This window comes from Nakaseomyces bracarensis, assembly GCF_045282275.1.
Source record: "Nakaseomyces bracarensis strain CBM3 chromosome Unknown Scaff1_0, whole genome shotgun sequence".
Classification (NCBI taxonomy): domain Eukaryota; kingdom Fungi; phylum Ascomycota; class Saccharomycetes; order Saccharomycetales; family Saccharomycetaceae; genus Nakaseomyces; species Nakaseomyces bracarensis.
This window is the reverse complement of record NW_027263960.1, coordinates 13,263-32,224: the sequence shown is the minus strand read 5'-3', so window position 1 is coordinate 32,224 and position 18,962 is coordinate 13,263. Positions and strand designations below refer to the sequence as shown.

The 18,962-nt window shown below is 54.7% G+C and overlaps 1 protein-coding gene across 1 annotated transcript; it reads right to left on the bottom strand.

Moving 5' to 3' along the window:
• Positions 1–1,285: 1,285 nt before the first annotated feature.
• Positions 1,286–18,793, bottom strand: RNJ42_00003 (uncharacterized protein; the record flags this gene model as incomplete). Its single annotated transcript, XM_071050173.1, has 1 exon — positions 1,286–18,793. The coding sequence occupies one exon, from the start codon at positions 18,791–18,793 to the stop codon at positions 1,286–1,288; it is 17,508 nt and encodes a 5,835-aa protein (XP_070908765.1).
• Between the last annotated feature and the right edge of the window lie 169 nt (positions 18,794–18,962).

Below are 18,962 nucleotides of genomic sequence, written 5' to 3'. Positions count from 1 at the left end.
CATACACATAAAAGAATTATGAACAAATAATTGGTTGGTGCAACAAATCCAAATATGTGTGCTCAGTTGTTAAGAAAACTTCGAGAAAACAATAGATTGAAATATCTTAGTTAGTTAGTAATCAATGACAATATAACCTTCAATAAGATAAATGTTATTGGAAAGTGTGCAACCTATAGTCTTATGTTGAACATCACAGTATTGATTCCCTATTGAGTAAACTGCGTTGTTTGTACTAAACGCTGATCTGTTATATCAATTATTGCACTGGGATACAACGAAGGAAATACCAGAATCAACAGCAGTAAAATCATCACCAGCAGTAGTAGATGACATATAAACACCTGAAATTTGATTTTTTTAAGAATACAATTCCGAAAATAGAAGATATAAAATAGATGTCTGTGTTGGAGTCAGTCAAGGATATGAGTGTGTTTCTTGCCTTAGGAGGCAATTATTGGAAAAACGAATGTGCGTTAGACCTAGAGCTGTCATCGGCATAGGTAATGACGGTGGTGTGGGTAGTAGGTTGGTAGTAGGTTTGGTGTATGTGTATAATCCATACCATAAAGCATTTTAAGTAATAAAAGAAAATTTTAAAATATGATGACATATACATAAAAAGTGAAAAAATAAAATAACCAGAGGGTATACAGTAATTACAATAAAGTAACTAAAGTAACTGTGTATCATACTATATTTTTTGCATCTGTAGGATAGTTTTGATTGTGAACGGTTTCATACAAAATATACGGTCGCAAATTTAAAGAGGGAGGAAAACACCGATGATGTAGAAAAAATATATAAAAATGGCTATCAGGAAGTTTTGAGGACAAGATAGGTACTATAGCACAGCTGTAAGATCATTTATCTACTATTAGCCCTTATAAGTTATTTAGAGTAGAAAGACAGACTTGTTGGGTTAAATACACATAATCAACATATGATTTTATTCCAGATATTTTATAAATACTTTACATCCTATAAGTTTAGTTCTAAATCTCGAGCATCATCTAATTTTGAGAGATATTTTCGGTTATTTATGAATTTAATTATAAACCAGTAGTCAGAAATAACATATATATATTGCGATTTAATATATTATATACAATGTAATACTATACTGTGTTATTGCGAACAGCAAAATATCCAAAACGAGCAAAATATTTAGCAAGTAGTTAAATCGGGTATATGTTAGTCTTACATTCACTTCTTTAATAATTTCAAATATGGAAACAATTGTGAGTAAGAAATAAAAAGTATCAACTTTGATTGATACAAACAACTATGCCAACAAAATGATAAGTAGAGCAGCCATAAGAAAGGTGTTAGTGGATAATGTAGACCCACTGGCCTTGTATACAATACTACCCACAGATTGGTGTTGATTCTGTGAAAATATTGGGCTGCTGAAAGAAGTGCTCATATGAGCACCAGAGTAAGAGGGATTTATGTCACTTTTAACCATGTTGTAGGTGGTGGTGGCAGTGTGTGTCTTGCCGTCTGAGTCCACGGTGGGGGAGAAGGAGATCACCTCTGTCTCTGCGGAGCTGCCGTTGGTGACCGTGGTGGTGTAGGCACTTGGCTCGGAGTAGGTGTCTGTGTCGGTGATGGTGAAGGTGGTGGTGGCAGTGTGTGTCTTGCCGTCTGAGTCCACGGTGGGGGAGAAGGAGATCACCTCTGTCTCTGCGGAGCTGCCGTTGGTGACCGTGGTGGTGTAGGCACTTGGCTCGGAGTAGGTGTCTGTGTCGGTGATGGTGAAGGTGGTGGTGGCAGTGTGTGTCTTGCCGTCTGAGTCCACGGTGGGGGAGAAGGAGATCACCTCTGTCTCTGCGGAGCTGCCGTTGGTGACCGTGGTGGTGTAGGCACTTGGCTCGGAGTAGGTGTCTGTGTCGGTGATGGTGAAGGTGGTGGTGGCAGTGTGTGTCTTGCCGTCTGAGTCCACGGTGGGGGAGAAGGAGATCACCTCTGTCTCTGCGGAGCTGCCGTTGGTGACCGTGGTGGTGTAGGCACTTGGCTCGGAGTAGGTGTCTGTGTCAGTGATGGTGAAGGTGGTGGTGGCAGTGTGTGTCTTGCCGTCTGAGTCCACGGTGGGGGAGAAGGAGATCACCTCTGTCTCTGCGGAGCTGCCGTTGGTGACCGTGGTGGTGTAGGCACTTGGCTCGGAGTAGGTGTCTGTGTCGGTGATGGTGAAGGTGGTGGTGGCAGTGTGTGTCTTGCCGTCTGAGTCCACGGTGGGGGAGAAGGAGATCACCTCTGTCTCTGCGGAGCTGCCGTTGGTGACCGTGGTGGTGTAGGCACTTGGCTCGGAGTAGGTGTCTGTGTCGGTGATGGTGAAGGTGGTGGTGGCAGTGTGTGTCTTGCCGTCTGAGTCCACGGTGGGGGAGAAGGAGATCACCTCTGTCTCTGCGGAGCTGCCGTTGGTGACCGTGGTGGTGTAGGCACTTGGCTCGGAGTAGGTGTCTGTGTCAGTGATGGTGAAGGTGGTGGTGGCAGTGTGTGTCTTGCCGTCTGAGTCCACGGTGGGGGAGAAGGAGATCACCTCTGTCTCTGCGGAGCTGCCGTTGGTGACCGTGGTGGTGTAGGCACTTGGCTCGGAGTAGGTGTCTGTGTCGGTGATGGTGAAGGTGGTGGTGGCAGTGTGTGTCTTGCCGTCTGAGTCCACGGTGGGGGAGAAGGAGATCACCTCTGTCTCTGCGGAGCTGCCGTTGGTGACCGTGGTGGTGTAGGCACTTGGCTCGGAGTAGGTGTCTGTGTCGGTGATGGTGAAGGTGGTGGTGGCAGTGTGTGTCTTGCCGTCTGAGTCCACGGTGGGGGAGAAGGAGATCACCTCTGTCTCTGCGGAGCTGCCGTTGGTGACCGTGGTGGTGTAGGCACTTGGCTCGGAGTAGGTGTCTGTGTCAGTGATGGTGAAGGTGGTGGTGGCAGTGTGTGTCTTGCCGTCTGAGTCCACGGTGGGGGAGAAGGAGATCACCTCTGTCTCTGCGGAGCTGCCGTTGGTGACCGTGGTGGTGTAGGCACTTGGCTCGGAGTAGGTGTCTGTGTCGGTGATGGTGAAGGTGGTGGTGGCAGTGTGTGTCTTGCCGTCTGAGTCCACGGTGGGGGAGAAGGAGATCACCTCTGTCTCTGCGGAGCTGCCGTTGGTGACCGTGGTGGTGTAGGCACTTGGCTCGGAGTAGGTGTCTGTGTCAGTGATGGTGAAGGTGGTGGTGGCAGTGTGTGTCTTGCCGTCTGAGTCCACGGTGGGGGAGAAGGAGATCACCTCTGTCTCTGCGGAGCTGCCGTTGGTGACCGTGGTGGTGTAGGCACTTGGCTCGGAGTAGGTGTCTGTGTCGGTGATGGTGAAGGTGGTGGTGGCAGTGTGTGTCTTGCCGTCTGAGTCCACGGTGGGGGAGAAGGAGATCACCTCTGTCTCTGCGGAGCTGCCGTTGGTGACCGTGGTGGTGTAGGCACTTGGCTCGGAGTAGGTGTCTGTGTCGGTGATGGTGAAGGTGGTGGTGGCAGTGTGTGTCTTGCCGTCTGAGTCCACGGTGGGGGAGAAGGAGATCACCTCTGTCTCTGCGGAGCTGCCGTTGGTGACCGTGGTGGTGTAGGCACTTGGCTCGGAGTAGGTGTCTGTGTCGGTGATGGTGAAGGTGGTGGTGGCAGTGTGTGTCTTGCCGTCTGAGTCCACGGTGGGGGAGAAGGAGATCACCTCTGTCTCTGCGGAGCTGCCGTTGGTGACCGTGGTGGTGTAGGCACTTGGCTCGGAGTAGGTGTCTGTGTCAGTGATGGTGAAGGTGGTGGTGGCAGTGTGTGTCTTGCCGTCTGAGTCCACGGTGGGGGAGAAGGAGATCACCTCTGTCTCTGCGGAGCTGCCGTTGGTGACCGTGGTGGTGTAGGCACTTGGCTCGGAGTAGGTGTCTGTGTCAGTGATGGTGAAGGTGGTGGTGGCAGTGTGTGTCTTGCCGTCTGAGTCCACGGTGGGGGAGAAGGAGATCACCTCTGTCTCTGCGGAGCTGCCGTTGGTGACCGTGGTGGTGTAGGCACTTGGCTCGGAGTAGGTGTCTGTGTCAGTGATGGTGAAGGTGGTGGTGGCAGTGTGTGTCTTGCCGTCTGAGTCCACGGTGGGGGAGAAGGAGATCACCTCTGTCTCTGCGGAGCTGCCGTTGGTGACCGTGGTGGTGTAGGCACTTGGCTCGGAGTAGGTGTCTGTGTCGGTGATGGTGAAGGTGGTGGTGGCAGTGTGTGTCTTGCCGTCTGAGTCCACGGTGGGGGAGAAGGAGATCACCTCTGTCTCTGCGGAGCTGCCGTTGGTGACCGTGGTGGTGTAGGCACTTGGCTCGGAGTAGGTGTCTGTGTCGGTGATGGTGAAGGTGGTGGTGGCAGTGTGTGTCTTGCCGTCTGAGTCCACGGTGGGGGAGAAGGAGATCACCTCTGTCTCTGCGGAGCTGCCGTTGGTGACCGTGGTGGTGTAGGCACTTGGCTCGGAGTAGGTGTCTGTGTCGGTGATGGTGAAGGTGGTGGTGGCAGTGTGTGTCTTGCCGTCTGAGTCCACGGTGGGGGAGAAGGAGATCACCTCTGTCTCTGCGGAGCTGCCGTTGGTGACCGTGGTGGTGTAGGCACTTGGCTCGGAGTAGGTGTCTGTGTCAGTGATGGTGAAGGTGGTGGTGGCAGTGTGTGTCTTGCCGTCTGAGTCCACGGTGGGGGAGAAGGAGATCACCTCTGTCTCTGCGGAGCTGCCGTTGGTGACCGTGGTGGTGTAGGCACTTGGCTCGGAGTAGGTGTCTGTGTCAGTGATGGTGAAGGTGGTGGTGGCAGTGTGTGTCTTGCCGTCTGAGTCCACGGTGGGGGAGAAGGAGATCACCTCTGTCTCTGCGGAGCTGCCGTTGGTGACCGTGGTGGTGTAGGCACTTGGCTCGGAGTAGGTGTCTGTGTCAGTGATGGTGAAGGTGGTGGTGGCAGTGTGTGTCTTGCCGTCTGAGTCCACGGTGGGGGAGAAGGAGATCACCTCTGTCTCTGCGGAGCTGCCGTTGGTGACCGTGGTGGTGTAGGCACTTGGCTCGGAGTAGGTGTCTGTGTCGGTGATGGTGAAGGTGGTGGTGGCAGTGTGTGTCTTGCCGTCTGAGTCCACGGTGGGGGAGAAGGAGATCACCTCTGTCTCTGCGGAGCTGCCGTTGGTGACCGTGGTGGTGTAGGCACTTGGCTCGGAGTAGGTGTCTGTGTCGGTGATGGTGAAGGTGGTGGTGGCAGTGTGTGTCTTGCCGTCTGAGTCCACGGTGGGGGAGAAGGAGATCACCTCTGTCTCTGCGGAGCTGCCGTTGGTGACCGTGGTGGTGTAGGCACTTGGCTCGGAGTAGGTGTCTGTGTCGGTGATGGTGAAGGTGGTGGTGGCAGTGTGTGTCTTGCCGTCTGAGTCCACGGTGGGGGAGAAGGAGATCACCTCTGTCTCTGCGGAGCTGCCGTTGGTGACCGTGGTGGTGTAGGCACTTGGCTCGGAGTAGGTGTCTGTGTCAGTGATGGTGAAGGTGGTGGTGGCAGTGTGTGTCTTGCCGTCTGAGTCCACGGTGGGGGAGAAGGAGATCACCTCTGTCTCTGCGGAGCTGCCGTTGGTGACCGTGGTGGTGTAGGCACTTGGCTCGGAGTAGGTGTCTGTGTCGGTGATGGTGAAGGTGGTGGTGGCAGTGTGTGTCTTGCCGTCTGAGTCCACGGTGGGGGAGAAGGAGATCACCTCTGTCTCTGCGGAGCTGCCGTTGGTGACCGTGGTGGTGTAGGCACTTGGCTCGGAGTAGGTGTCTGTGTCGGTGATGGTGAAGGTGGTGGTGGCAGTGTGTGTCTTGCCGTCTGAGTCCACGGTGGGGGAGAAGGAGATCACCTCTGTCTCTGCGGAGCTGCCGTTGGTGACCGTGGTGGTGTAGGCACTTGGCTCGGAGTAGGTGTCTGTGTCAGTGATGGTGAAGGTGGTGGTGGCAGTGTGTGTCTTGCCGTCTGAGTCCACGGTGGGGGAGAAGGAGATCACCTCTGTCTCTGCGGAGCTGCCGTTGGTGACCGTGGTGGTGTAGGCACTTGGCTCGGAGTAGGTGTCTGTGTCAGTGATGGTGAAGGTGGTGGTGGCAGTGTGTGTCTTGCCGTCTGAGTCCACGGTGGGGGAGAAGGAGATCACCTCTGTCTCTGCGGAGCTGCCGTTGGTGACCGTGGTGGTGTAGGCACTTGGCTCGGAGTAGGTGTCTGTGTCTGTGTCAACAGTGAAGGTGGTGGTGGCAGTGTGTGTCTTGCCGTCTGAGTCCACGGTGGGGGAGAAGGAGATCACCTCTGTCTCTGCGGAGCTGCCGTTGGTGACCGTGGTGGTGTAGGCACTTGGCTCGGAGTAGGTGTCTGTGTCGGTGATGGTGAAGGTGGTGGTGGCAGTGTGTGTCTTGCCGTCTGAGTCCACGGTGGGGGAGAAGGAGATCACCTCTGTCTCTGCGGAGCTGCCGTTGGTGACCGTGGTGGTGTAGGCACTTGGCTCGGAGTAGGTGTCTGTGTCGGTGATGGTGAAGGTGGTGGTGGCAGTGTGTGTCTTGCCGTCTGAGTCCACGGTGGGGGAGAAGGAGATCACCTCTGTCTCTGCGGAGCTGCCGTTGGTGACCGTGGTGGTGTAGGCACTTGGCTCGGAGTAGGTGTCTGTGTCGGTGATGGTGAAGGTGGTGGTGGCAGTGTGTGTCTTGCCGTCTGAGTCCACGGTGGGGGAGAAGGAGATCACCTCTGTCTCTGCGGAGCTGCCGTTGGTGACCGTGGTGGTGTAGGCACTTGGCTCGGAGTAGGTGTCTGTGTCGGTGATGGTGAAGGTGGTGGTGGCAGTGTGTGTCTTGCCGTCTGAGTCCACGGTGGGGGAGAAGGAGATCACCTCTGTCTCTGCGGAGCTGCCGTTGGTGACCGTGGTGGTGTAGGCACTTGGCTCGGAGTAGGTGTCTGTGTCGGTGATGGTGAAGGTGGTGGTGGCAGTGTGTGTCTTGCCGTCTGAGTCCACGGTGGGGGAGAAGGAGATCACCTCTGTCTCTGCGGAGCTGCCGTTGGTGACCGTGGTGGTGTAGGCACTTGGCTCGGAGTAGGTGTCTGTGTCGGTGATGGTGAAGGTGGTGGTGGCAGTGTGTGTCTTGCCGTCTGAGTCCACGGTGGGGGAGAAGGAGATCACCTCTGTCTCTGCGGAGCTGCCGTTGGTGACCGTGGTGGTGTAGGCACTTGGCTCGGAGTAGGTGTCTGTGTCGGTGATGGTGAAGGTGGTGGTGGCAGTGTGTGTCTTGCCGTCTGAGTCCACGGTGGGGGAGAAGGAGATCACCTCTGTCTCTGCGGAGCTGCCGTTGGTGACCGTGGTGGTGTAGGCACTTGGCTCGGAGTAGGTGTCTGTGTCAGTGATGGTGAAGGTGGTGGTGGCAGTGTGTGTCTTGCCGTCTGAGTCCACGGTGGGGGAGAAGGAGATCACCTCTGTCTCTGCGGAGCTGCCGTTGGTGACCGTGGTGGTGTAGGCACTTGGCTCGGAGTAGGTGTCTGTGTCGGTGATGGTGAAGGTGGTGGTGGCAGTGTGTGTCTTGCCGTCTGAGTCCACGGTGGGGGAGAAGGAGATCACCTCTGTCTCTGCGGAGCTGCCGTTGGTGACCGTGGTGGTGTAGGCACTTGGCTCGGAGTAGGTGTCTGTGTCAGTGATGGTGAAGGTGGTGGTGGCAGTGTGTGTCTTGCCGTCTGAGTCCACGGTGGGGGAGAAGGAGATCACCTCTGTCTCTGCGGAGCTGCCGTTGGTGACCGTGGTGGTGTAGGCACTTGGCTCGGAGTAGGTGTCTGTGTCGGTGATGGTGAAGGTGGTGGTGGCAGTGTGTGTCTTGCCGTCTGAGTCCACGGTGGGGGAGAAGGAGATCACCTCTGTCTCTGCGGAGCTGCCGTTGGTGACCGTGGTGGTGTAGGCACTTGGCTCGGAGTAGGTGTCTGTGTCAGTGATGGTGAAGGTGGTGGTGGCAGTGTGTGTCTTGCCGTCTGAGTCCACGGTGGGGGAGAAGGAGATCACCTCTGTCTCTGCGGAGCTGCCGTTGGTGACCGTGGTGGTGTAGGCACTTGGCTCGGAGTAGGTGTCTGTGTCAGTGATGGTGAAGGTGGTGGTGGCAGTGTGTGTCTTGCCGTCTGAGTCCACGGTGGGGGAGAAGGAGATCACCTCTGTCTCTGCGGAGCTGCCGTTGGTGACCGTGGTGGTGTAGGCACTTGGCTCGGAGTAGGTGTCTGTGTCAGTGATGGTGAAGGTGGTGGTGGCAGTGTGTGTCTTGCCGTCTGAGTCCACGGTGGGGGAGAAGGAGATCACCTCTGTCTCTGCGGAGCTGCCGTTGGTGACCGTGGTGGTGTAGGCACTTGGCTCGGAGTAGGTGTCTGTGTCGGTGATGGTGAAGGTGGTGGTGGCAGTGTGTGTCTTGCCGTCTGAGTCCACGGTGGGGGAGAAGGAGATCACCTCTGTCTCTGCGGAGCTGCCGTTGGTGACCGTGGTGGTGTAGGCACTTGGCTCGGAGTAGGTGTCTGTGTCGGTGATGGTGAAGGTGGTGGTGGCAGTGTGTGTCTTGCCGTCTGAGTCCACGGTGGGGGAGAAGGAGATCACCTCTGTCTCTGCGGAGCTGCCGTTGGTGACCGTGGTGGTGTAGGCACTTGGCTCGGAGTAGGTGTCTGTGTCGGTGATGGTGAAGGTGGTGGTGGCAGTGTGTGTCTTGCCGTCTGAGTCCACGGTGGGGGAGAAGGAGATCACCTCTGTCTCTGCGGAGCTGCCGTTGGTGACCGTGGTGGTGTAGGCACTTGGCTCGGAGTAGGTGTCTGTGTCAGTGATGGTGAAGGTGGTGGTGGCAGTGTGTGTCTTGCCGTCTGAGTCCACGGTGGGGGAGAAGGAGATCACCTCTGTCTCTGCGGAGCTGCCGTTGGTGACCGTGGTGGTGTAGGCACTTGGCTCGGAGTAGGTGTCTGTGTCAGTGATGGTGAAGGTGGTGGTGGCAGTGTGTGTCTTGCCGTCTGAGTCCACGGTGGGGGAGAAGGAGATCACCTCTGTCTCTGCGGAGCTGCCGTTGGTGACCGTGGTGGTGTAGGCACTTGGCTCGGAGTAGGTGTCTGTGTCTGTGTCAACAGTGAAGGTGGTGGTGGCAGTGTGTGTCTTGCCGTCTGAGTCCACGGTGGGGGAGAAGGAGATCACCTCTGTCTCTGCGGAGCTGCCGTTGGTGACCGTGGTGGTGTAGGCACTTGGCTCGGAGTAGGTGTCTGTGTCGGTGATGGTGAAGGTGGTGGTGGCAGTGTGTGTCTTGCCGTCTGAGTCCACGGTGGGGGAGAAGGAGATCACCTCTGTCTCTGCGGAGCTGCCGTTGGTGACCGTGGTGGTGTAGGCACTTGGCTCGGAGTAGGTGTCTGTGTCGGTGATGGTGAAGGTGGTGGTGGCAGTGTGTGTCTTGCCGTCTGAGTCCACGGTGGGGGAGAAGGAGATCACCTCTGTCTCTGCGGAGCTGCCGTTGGTGACCGTGGTGGTGTAGGCACTTGGCTCGGAGTAGGTGTCTGTGTCGGTGATGGTGAAGGTGGTGGTGGCAGTGTGTGTCTTGCCGTCTGAGTCCACGGTGGGGGAGAAGGAGATCACCTCTGTCTCTGCGGAGCTGCCGTTGGTGACCGTGGTGGTGTAGGCACTTGGCTCGGAGTAGGTGTCTGTGTCGGTGATGGTGAAGGTGGTGGTGGCAGTGTGTGTCTTGCCGTCTGAGTCCACGGTGGGGGAGAAGGAGATCACCTCTGTCTCTGCGGAGCTGCCGTTGGTGACCGTGGTGGTGTAGGCACTTGGCTCGGAGTAGGTGTCTGTGTCGGTGATGGTGAAGGTGGTGGTGGCAGTGTGTGTCTTGCCGTCTGAGTCCACGGTGGGGGAGAAGGAGATCACCTCTGTCTCTGCGGAGCTGCCGTTGGTGACCGTGGTGGTGTAGGCACTTGGCTCGGAGTAGGTGTCTGTGTCGGTGATGGTGAAGGTGGTGGTGGCAGTGTGTGTCTTGCCGTCTGAGTCCACGGTGGGGGAGAAGGAGATCACCTCTGTCTCTGCGGAGCTGCCGTTGGTGACCGTGGTGGTGTAGGCACTTGGCTCGGAGTAGGTGTCTGTGTCGGTGATGGTGAAGGTGGTGGTGGCAGTGTGTGTCTTGCCGTCTGAGTCCACGGTGGGGGAGAAGGAGATCACCTCTGTCTCTGCGGAGCTGCCGTTGGTGACCGTGGTGGTGTAGGCACTTGGCTCGGAGTAGGTGTCTGTGTCGGTGATGGTGAAGGTGGTGGTGGCAGTGTGTGTCTTGCCGTCTGAGTCCACGGTGGGGGAGAAGGAGATCACCTCTGTCTCTGCGGAGCTGCCGTTGGTGACCGTGGTGGTGTAGGCACTTGGCTCGGAGTAGGTGTCTGTGTCGGTGATGGTGAAGGTGGTGGTGGCAGTGTGTGTCTTGCCGTCTGAGTCCACGGTGGGGGAGAAGGAGATCACCTCTGTCTCTGCGGAGCTGCCGTTGGTGACCGTGGTGGTGTAGGCACTTGGCTCGGAGTAGGTGTCTGTGTCAGTGATGGTGAAGGTGGTGGTGGCAGTGTGTGTCTTGCCGTCTGAGTCCACGGTGGGGGAGAAGGAGATCACCTCTGTCTCTGCGGAGCTGCCGTTGGTGACCGTGGTGGTGTAGGCACTTGGCTCGGAGTAGGTGTCTGTGTCGGTGATGGTGAAGGTGGTGGTGGCAGTGTGTGTCTTGCCGTCTGAGTCCACGGTGGGGGAGAAGGAGATCACCTCTGTCTCTGCGGAGCTGCCGTTGGTGACCGTGGTGGTGTAGGCACTTGGCTCGGAGTAGGTGTCTGTGTCAGTGATGGTGAAGGTGGTGGTGGCAGTGTGTGTCTTGCCGTCTGAGTCCACGGTGGGGGAGAAGGAGATCACCTCTGTCTCTGCGGAGCTGCCGTTGGTGACCGTGGTGGTGTAGGCACTTGGCTCGGAGTAGGTGTCTGTGTCGGTGATGGTGAAGGTGGTGGTGGCAGTGTGTGTCTTGCCGTCTGAGTCCACGGTGGGGGAGAAGGAGATCACCTCTGTCTCTGCGGAGCTGCCGTTGGTGACCGTGGTGGTGTAGGCACTTGGCTCGGAGTAGGTGTCTGTGTCAGTGATGGTGAAGGTGGTGGTGGCAGTGTGTGTCTTGCCGTCTGAGTCCACGGTGGGGGAGAAGGAGATCACCTCTGTCTCTGCGGAGCTGCCGTTGGTGACCGTGGTGGTGTAGGCACTTGGCTCGGAGTAGGTGTCTGTGTCAGTGATGGTGAAGGTGGTGGTGGCAGTGTGTGTCTTGCCGTCTGAGTCCACGGTGGGGGAGAAGGAGATCACCTCTGTCTCTGCGGAGCTGCCGTTGGTGACCGTGGTGGTGTAGGCACTTGGCTCGGAGTAGGTGTCTGTGTCAGTGATGGTGAAGGTGGTGGTGGCAGTGTGTGTCTTGCCGTCTGAGTCCACGGTGGGGGAGAAGGAGATCACCTCTGTCTCTGCGGAGCTGCCGTTGGTGACCGTGGTGGTGTAGGCACTTGGCTCGGAGTAGGTGTCTGTGTCGGTGATGGTGAAGGTGGTGGTGGCAGTGTGTGTCTTGCCGTCTGAGTCCACGGTGGGGGAGAAGGAGATCACCTCTGTCTCTGCGGAGCTGCCGTTGGTGACCGTGGTGGTGTAGGCACTTGGCTCGGAGTAGGTGTCTGTGTCGGTGATGGTGAAGGTGGTGGTGGCAGTGTGTGTCTTGCCGTCTGAGTCCACGGTGGGGGAGAAGGAGATCACCTCTGTCTCTGCGGAGCTGCCGTTGGTGACCGTGGTGGTGTAGGCACTTGGCTCGGAGTAGGTGTCTGTGTCGGTGATGGTGAAGGTGGTGGTGGCAGTGTGTGTCTTGCCGTCTGAGTCCACGGTGGGGGAGAAGGAGATCACCTCTGTCTCTGCGGAGCTGCCGTTGGTGACCGTGGTGGTGTAGGCACTTGGCTCGGAGTAGGTGTCTGTGTCGGTGATGGTGAAGGTGGTGGTGGCAGTGTGTGTCTTGCCGTCTGAGTCCACGGTGGGGGAGAAGGAGATCACCTCTGTCTCTGCGGAGCTGCCGTTGGTGACCGTGGTGGTGTAGGCACTTGGCTCGGAGTAGGTGTCTGTGTCAGTGATGGTGAAGGTGGTGGTGGCAGTGTGTGTCTTGCCGTCTGAGTCCACGGTGGGGGAGAAGGAGATCACCTCTGTCTCTGCGGAGCTGCCGTTGGTGACCGTGGTGGTGTAGGCACTTGGCTCGGAGTAGGTGTCTGTGTCGGTGATGGTGAAGGTGGTGGTGGCAGTGTGTGTCTTGCCGTCTGAGTCCACGGTGGGGGAGAAGGAGATCACCTCTGTCTCTGCGGAGCTGCCGTTGGTGACCGTGGTGGTGTAGGCACTTGGCTCGGAGTAGGTGTCTGTGTCTGTGTCAACAGTGAAGGTGGTGGTGGCAGTGTGTGTCTTGCCGTCTGAGTCCACGGTGGGGGAGAAGGAGATCACCTCTGTCTCTGCGGAGCTGCCGTTGGTGACCGTGGTGGTGTAGGCACTTGGCTCGGAGTAGGTGTCTGTGTCAGTGATGGTGAAGGTGGTGGTGGCAGTGTGTGTCTTGCCGTCTGAGTCCACGGTGGGGGAGAAGGAGATCACCTCTGTCTCTGCGGAGCTGCCGTTGGTGACCGTGGTGGTGTAGGCACTTGGCTCGGAGTAGGTGTCTGTGTCAGTGATGGTGAAGGTGGTGGTGGCAGTGTGTGTCTTGCCGTCTGAGTCCACGGTGGGGGAGAAGGAGATCACCTCTGTCTCTGCGGAGCTGCCGTTGGTGACCGTGGTGGTGTAGGCACTTGGCTCGGAGTAGGTGTCTGTGTCGGTGATGGTGAAGGTGGTGGTGGCAGTGTGTGTCTTGCCGTCTGAGTCCACGGTGGGGGAGAAGGAGATCACCTCTGTCTCTGCGGAGCTGCCGTTGGTGACCGTGGTGGTGTAGGCACTTGGCTCGGAGTAGGTGTCTGTGTCAGTGATGGTGAAGGTGGTGGTGGCAGTGTGTGTCTTGCCGTCTGAGTCCACGGTGGGGGAGAAGGAGATCACCTCTGTCTCTGCGGAGCTGCCGTTGGTGACCGTGGTGGTGTAGGCACTTGGCTCGGAGTAGGTGTCTGTGTCAGTGATGGTGAAGGTGGTGGTGGCAGTGTGTGTCTTGCCGTCTGAGTCCACGGTGGGGGAGAAGGAGATCACCTCTGTCTCTGCGGAGCTGCCGTTGGTGACCGTGGTGGTGTAGGCACTTGGCTCGGAGTAGGTGTCTGTGTCAGTGATGGTGAAGGTGGTGGTGGCAGTGTGTGTCTTGCCGTCTGAGTCCACGGTGGGGGAGAAGGAGATCACCTCTGTCTCTGCGGAGCTGCCGTTGGTGACCGTGGTGGTGTAGGCACTTGGCTCGGAGTAGGTGTCTGTGTCAGTGATGGTGAAGGTGGTGGTGGCAGTGTGTGTCTTGCCGTCTGAGTCCACGGTGGGGGAGAAGGAGATCACCTCTGTCTCTGCGGAGCTGCCGTTGGTGACCGTGGTGGTGTAGGCACTTGGCTCGGAGTAGGTGTCTGTGTCAGTGATGGTGAAGGTGGTGGTGGCAGTGTGTGTCTTGCCGTCTGAGTCCACGGTGGGGGAGAAGGAGATCACCTCTGTCTCTGCGGAGCTGCCGTTGGTGACCGTGGTGGTGTAGGCACTTGGCTCGGAGTAGGTGTCTGTGTCGGTGATGGTGAAGGTGGTGGTGGCAGTGTGTGTCTTGCCGTCTGAGTCCACGGTGGGGGAGAAGGAGATCACCTCTGTCTCTGCGGAGCTGCCGTTGGTGACCGTGGTGGTGTAGGCACTTGGCTCGGAGTAGGTGTCTGTGTCAGTGATGGTGAAGGTGGTGGTGGCAGTGTGTGTCTTGCCGTCTGAGTCCACGGTGGGGGAGAAGGAGATCACCTCTGTCTCTGCGGAGCTGCCGTTGGTGACCGTGGTGGTGTAGGCACTTGGCTCGGAGTAGGTGTCTGTGTCAGTGATGGTGAAGGTGGTGGTGGCAGTGTGTGTCTTGCCGTCTGAGTCCACGGTGGGGGAGAAGGAGATCACCTCTGTCTCTGCGGAGCTGCCGTTGGTGACCGTGGTGGTGTAGGCACTTGGCTCGGAGTAGGTGTCTGTGTCGGTGATGGTGAAGGTGGTGGTGGCAGTGTGTGTCTTGCCGTCTGAGTCCACGGTGGGGGAGAAGGAGATCACCTCTGTCTCTGCGGAGCTGCCGTTGGTGACCGTGGTGGTGTAGGCACTTGGCTCGGAGTAGGTGTCTGTGTCAGTGATGGTGAAGGTGGTGGTGGCAGTGTGTGTCTTGCCGTCTGAGTCCACGGTGGGGGAGAAGGAGATCACCTCTGTCTCTGCGGAGCTGCCGTTGGTGACCGTGGTGGTGTAGGCACTTGGCTCGGAGTAGGTGTCTGTGTCAGTGATGGTGAAGGTGGTGGTGGCAGTGTGTGTCTTGCCGTCTGAGTCCACGGTGGGGGAGAAGGAGATCACCTCTGTCTCTGCGGAGCTGCCGTTGGTGACCGTGGTGGTGTAGGCACTTGGCTCGGAGTAGGTGTCTGTGTCAGTGATGGTGAAGGTGGTGGTGGCAGTGTGTGTCTTGCCGTCTGAGTCCACGGTGGGGGAGAAGGAGATCACCTCTGTCTCTGCGGAGCTGCCGTTGGTGACCGTGGTGGTGTAGGCACTTGGCTCGGAGTAGGTGTCTGTGTCAGTGATGGTGAAGGTGGTGGTGGCAGTGTGTGTCTTGCCGTCTGAGTCCACGGTGGGGGAGAAGGAGATCACCTCTGTCTCTGCGGAGCTGCCGTTGGTGACCGTGGTGGTGTAGGCACTTGGCTCGGAGTAGGTGTCTGTGTCGGTGATGGTGAAGGTGGTGGTGGCAGTGTGTGTCTTGCCGTCTGAGTCCACGGTGGGGGAGAAGGAGATCACCTCTGTCTCTGCGGAGCTGCCGTTGGTGACCGTGGTGGTGTAGGCACTTGGCTCGGAGTAGGTGTCTGTGTCAGTGATGGTGAAGGTGGTGGTGGCAGTGTGTGTCTTGCCGTCTGAGTCCACGGTGGGGGAGAAGGAGATCACCTCTGTCTCTGCGGAGCTGCCGTTGGTGACCGTGGTGGTGTAGGCACTTGGCTCGGAGTAGGTGTCTGTGTCAGTGATGGTGAAGGTGGTGGTGGCAGTGTGTGTCTTGCCGTCTGAGTCCACGGTGGGGGAGAAGGAGATCACCTCTGTCTCTGCGGAGCTGCCGTTGGTGACCGTGGTGGTGTAGGCACTTGGCTCGGAGTAGGTGTCTGTGTCAGTGATGGTGAAGGTGGTGGTGGCAGTGTGTGTCTTGCCGTCTGAGTCCACGGTGGGGGAGAAGGAGATCACCTCTGTCTCTGCGGAGCTGCCGTTGGTGACCGTGGTGGTGTAGGCACTTGGCTCGGAGTAGGTGTCTGTGTCAGTGATGGTGAAGGTGGTGGTGGCAGTGTGTGTCTTGCCGTCTGAGTCCACGGTGGGGGAGAAGGAGATCACCTCTGTCTCTGCGGAGCTGCCGTTGGTGACCGTGGTGGTGTAGGCACTTGGCTCGGAGTAGGTGTCTGTGTCAGTGATGGTGAAGGTGGTGGTGGCAGTGTGTGTCTTGCCGTCTGAGTCCACGGTGGGGGAGAAGGAGATCACCTCTGTCTCTGCGGAGCTGCCGTTGGTGACCGTGGTGGTGTAGGCACTTGGCTCGGAGTAGGTGTCTGTGTCAGTGATGGTGAAGGTGGTGGTGGCAGTGTGTGTCTTGCCGTCTGAGTCCACGGTGGGGGAGAAGGAGATCACCTCTGTCTCTGCGGAGCTGCCGTTGGTGACCGTGGTGGTGTAGGCACTTGGCTCGGAGTAGGTGTCTGTGTCAGTGATGGTGAAGGTGGTGGTGGCAGTGTGTGTCTTGCCGTCTGAGTCCACGGTGGGGGAGAAGGAGATCACCTCTGTCTCTGCGGAGCTGCCGTTGGTGACCGTGGTGGTGTAGGCACTTGGCTCGGAGTAGGTGTCTGTGTCGGTGATGGTGAAGGTGGTGGTGGCAGTGTGTGTCTTGCCGTCTGAGTCCACGGTGGGGGAGAAGGAGATCACCTCTGTCTCTGCGGAGCTGCCGTTGGTGACCGTGGTGGTGTAGGCACTTGGCTCGGAGTAGGTGTCTGTGTCAGTGATGGTGAAGGTGGTGGTGGCAGTGTGTGTCTTGCCGTCTGAGTCCACGGTGGGGGAGAAGGAGATCACCTCTGTCTCTGCGGAGCTGCCGTTGGTGACCGTGGTGGTGTAGGCACTTGGCTCGGAGTAGGTGTCTGTGTCAGTGATGGTGAAGGTGGTGGTGGCAGTGTGTGTCTTGCCGTCTGAGTCCACGGTGGGGGAGAAGGAGATCACCTCTGTCTCTGCGGAGCTGCCGTTGGTGACCGTGGTGGTGTAGGCACTTGGTTCTGTGAAGGCTGGTATTAATACAACAATTATGTCTTCAGATATAGTATATCCATCAGAATTAGTAGTTTCTGCATGTATTGTGGTCATGGTAGATGTAACATTCACATTTGCATATGATGTTGATGTAATAGTGGTGGTACTGTGTTCTGTAGACATTGGTACGATCACTACATATATCACTTCCTGTACAGTAGCACCATCAGAATCTGTAGTTTCTAAATGAAGTGTTTGCATTGTCGTAGTGTAGTCGATTGGTCCCGAAACATAGGATGTTGATGTTATAGTGGTTGGGTTGGGTTTAGTGGATTCTGGAACGATTACTACAATTCTTTCTTCTGGTATAATAGCCCCATCAGAAGCCGTAATTGTCAGATAAATTGTTTCAAACGTCGTTGTGTAGGTTATTGCAGCAGTAACATAGGATGTTAATGTAATAGTGGCGGGAGTGTGTTCTGTAGACATTGGTACGATCACTACATATATCACTTCTTGTACAGTAGCACCATCCGAATCTGTAGTTTCTAAATGAAGTGTTTGAATTGTCGTAGTGTAGTCGATTGGTCCCGAAGCATAGGATGTTGATGTTATAGTGGCGGGAGTGTGTTCTGTAGACATTGGTACGATCACTACATATATCACTTCCTGTACAGTAGCACCATCAGAATCTGTAGTTTCTAAATGAAGTGTTTGCATTGTCGTAGTGTAGTCGATTGGTCCCGAAACATAGGATGTTGATGTTATAGTGGCTGGACTGTGTTCTGTAAACATTGGTACGATCACTACATATATCACTTCTTGTACAGTAGCACCATCAGAATCTGTAGTTTCTAAATGAAGTGTTTGAATTGTCGTAGTGTAGTCGATTGGTCCCGAAGCATAGGATGTTGATGTTATAGTGGCGGGAGTGTGTTCTGTAGACATTGGTACGATCACTACATATATCACTTCCTGTACAGTAGCACCATCAGAATCTGTAGTTTCTAAATGAAGTGTTTGAATTGTCGTAGTGTAGTCGATTGGTCCCGAAACATAGGATGTTGATGTTATAGTGGCGGGAGTGTGTTCTGTAGACATTGGTACGATCACTACATATATCACTTCCTGTACAGTAGCACCATCAGAATCTGTAGTTTCTAAATGAAGTGTTTGCATTGTCGTAGTGTAGTCGATTGGTCCCGAAACATAGGATGTTGATGTTATAGTGGTTGGGTTGGGTTTAGTGGATTCTGGAACGATTACTACAATTCTTTCTTCTGGTATAATAGCCCCATCAGAAGCCGTAATTGTCAGATAAATTGTTTCAAACGTCGTTGTGTAGGTTATTGCAGCAGTAACATATGACGTTAAAGTTGAGGTACCCTCTACTGTAGGAGGGAATACATCTGTATTTGGTACACATGAAGAATCTGCTGGATTGAAAAAAGAATCACTAGAACATAGAGTGGAAGTTGGACGACAAGGAATCTCAATTGAGTATGTTGTTTTAATAATTGGTAATTGAGCAGAAGCTTGGGTGAAGGTTTGATATTCGGTACTGTATGTGGTAGTATCAACTCCGGTACCACATCTAGTTACATATTTTATATTAGCTGGACAACTATGGGGTGTATCACTGATATGAAAAAAGTAAGGTTCCATATCCCGTATGACCGTATTTGGTTCTGCATCTGTTGTGAAATGGAAAAATATAGCGGCAATCCAGTCACGATTGTTAAAATACATTCTAATAGGATAATATGTGTCTTTATCAAGATATACACTAAGAGTTTTCTGAACAACTTCAGATCCATACATTGCCCATGCTTGATAGTTTCCAAAGTCATCAGCAGAACTTCCATGCCTACAGCAATCAAATGCATTTCCTGCCCCGAAGTTAATGAATAATAAATCATCTGCAGCTATTTCGAATGTATGTGTACCGGAAACTAAAGGTTTAAAATAACCGTAGAGGATCATAGTGAAGTTAGATATATCTATTTCTTTATTATAATTATATGATGCTGGGAGATTTCCTTTCACAGGTCTACAAGCAAACTCGGGTTTAATATTAAATTCCAAATTACCTGTTATACCAGCTGCTGTAGCGATTAAGCGATTTTTTTTATAGCCAAAACGTGGGTAATTTACATCTTGATATGCAGGATCCCAACAATGACTTGCGTGTATATTATTCTCTTTGCAAGTATAAATATCGCTACCTGGGCACTTCACGTTTGGATTAAGGTATGGATATTCATAGAGCTCCATTGCTAAACCTTTTCCTTTGGGAGCGGACTTTGGCGAACAACCCAATGGATAAGGATTTTGACCGAATGCTTTCAAGGCACTTAACAAAATTATTAATAATTGTATGATTCGTTTCATAAGGAATATATTTTTAATCAATTTTTTTTTTCGACTTATTTCTAATTTTTCTCCTTGAATTTACTATAGTTGTATATTAAGTATCATATACATTGAAAACCTAATCAAGTATCTGTTTATTTTTTTTTTGTAGTATGTAATTTCAGTATACAAAAATGTTGGAATTGAC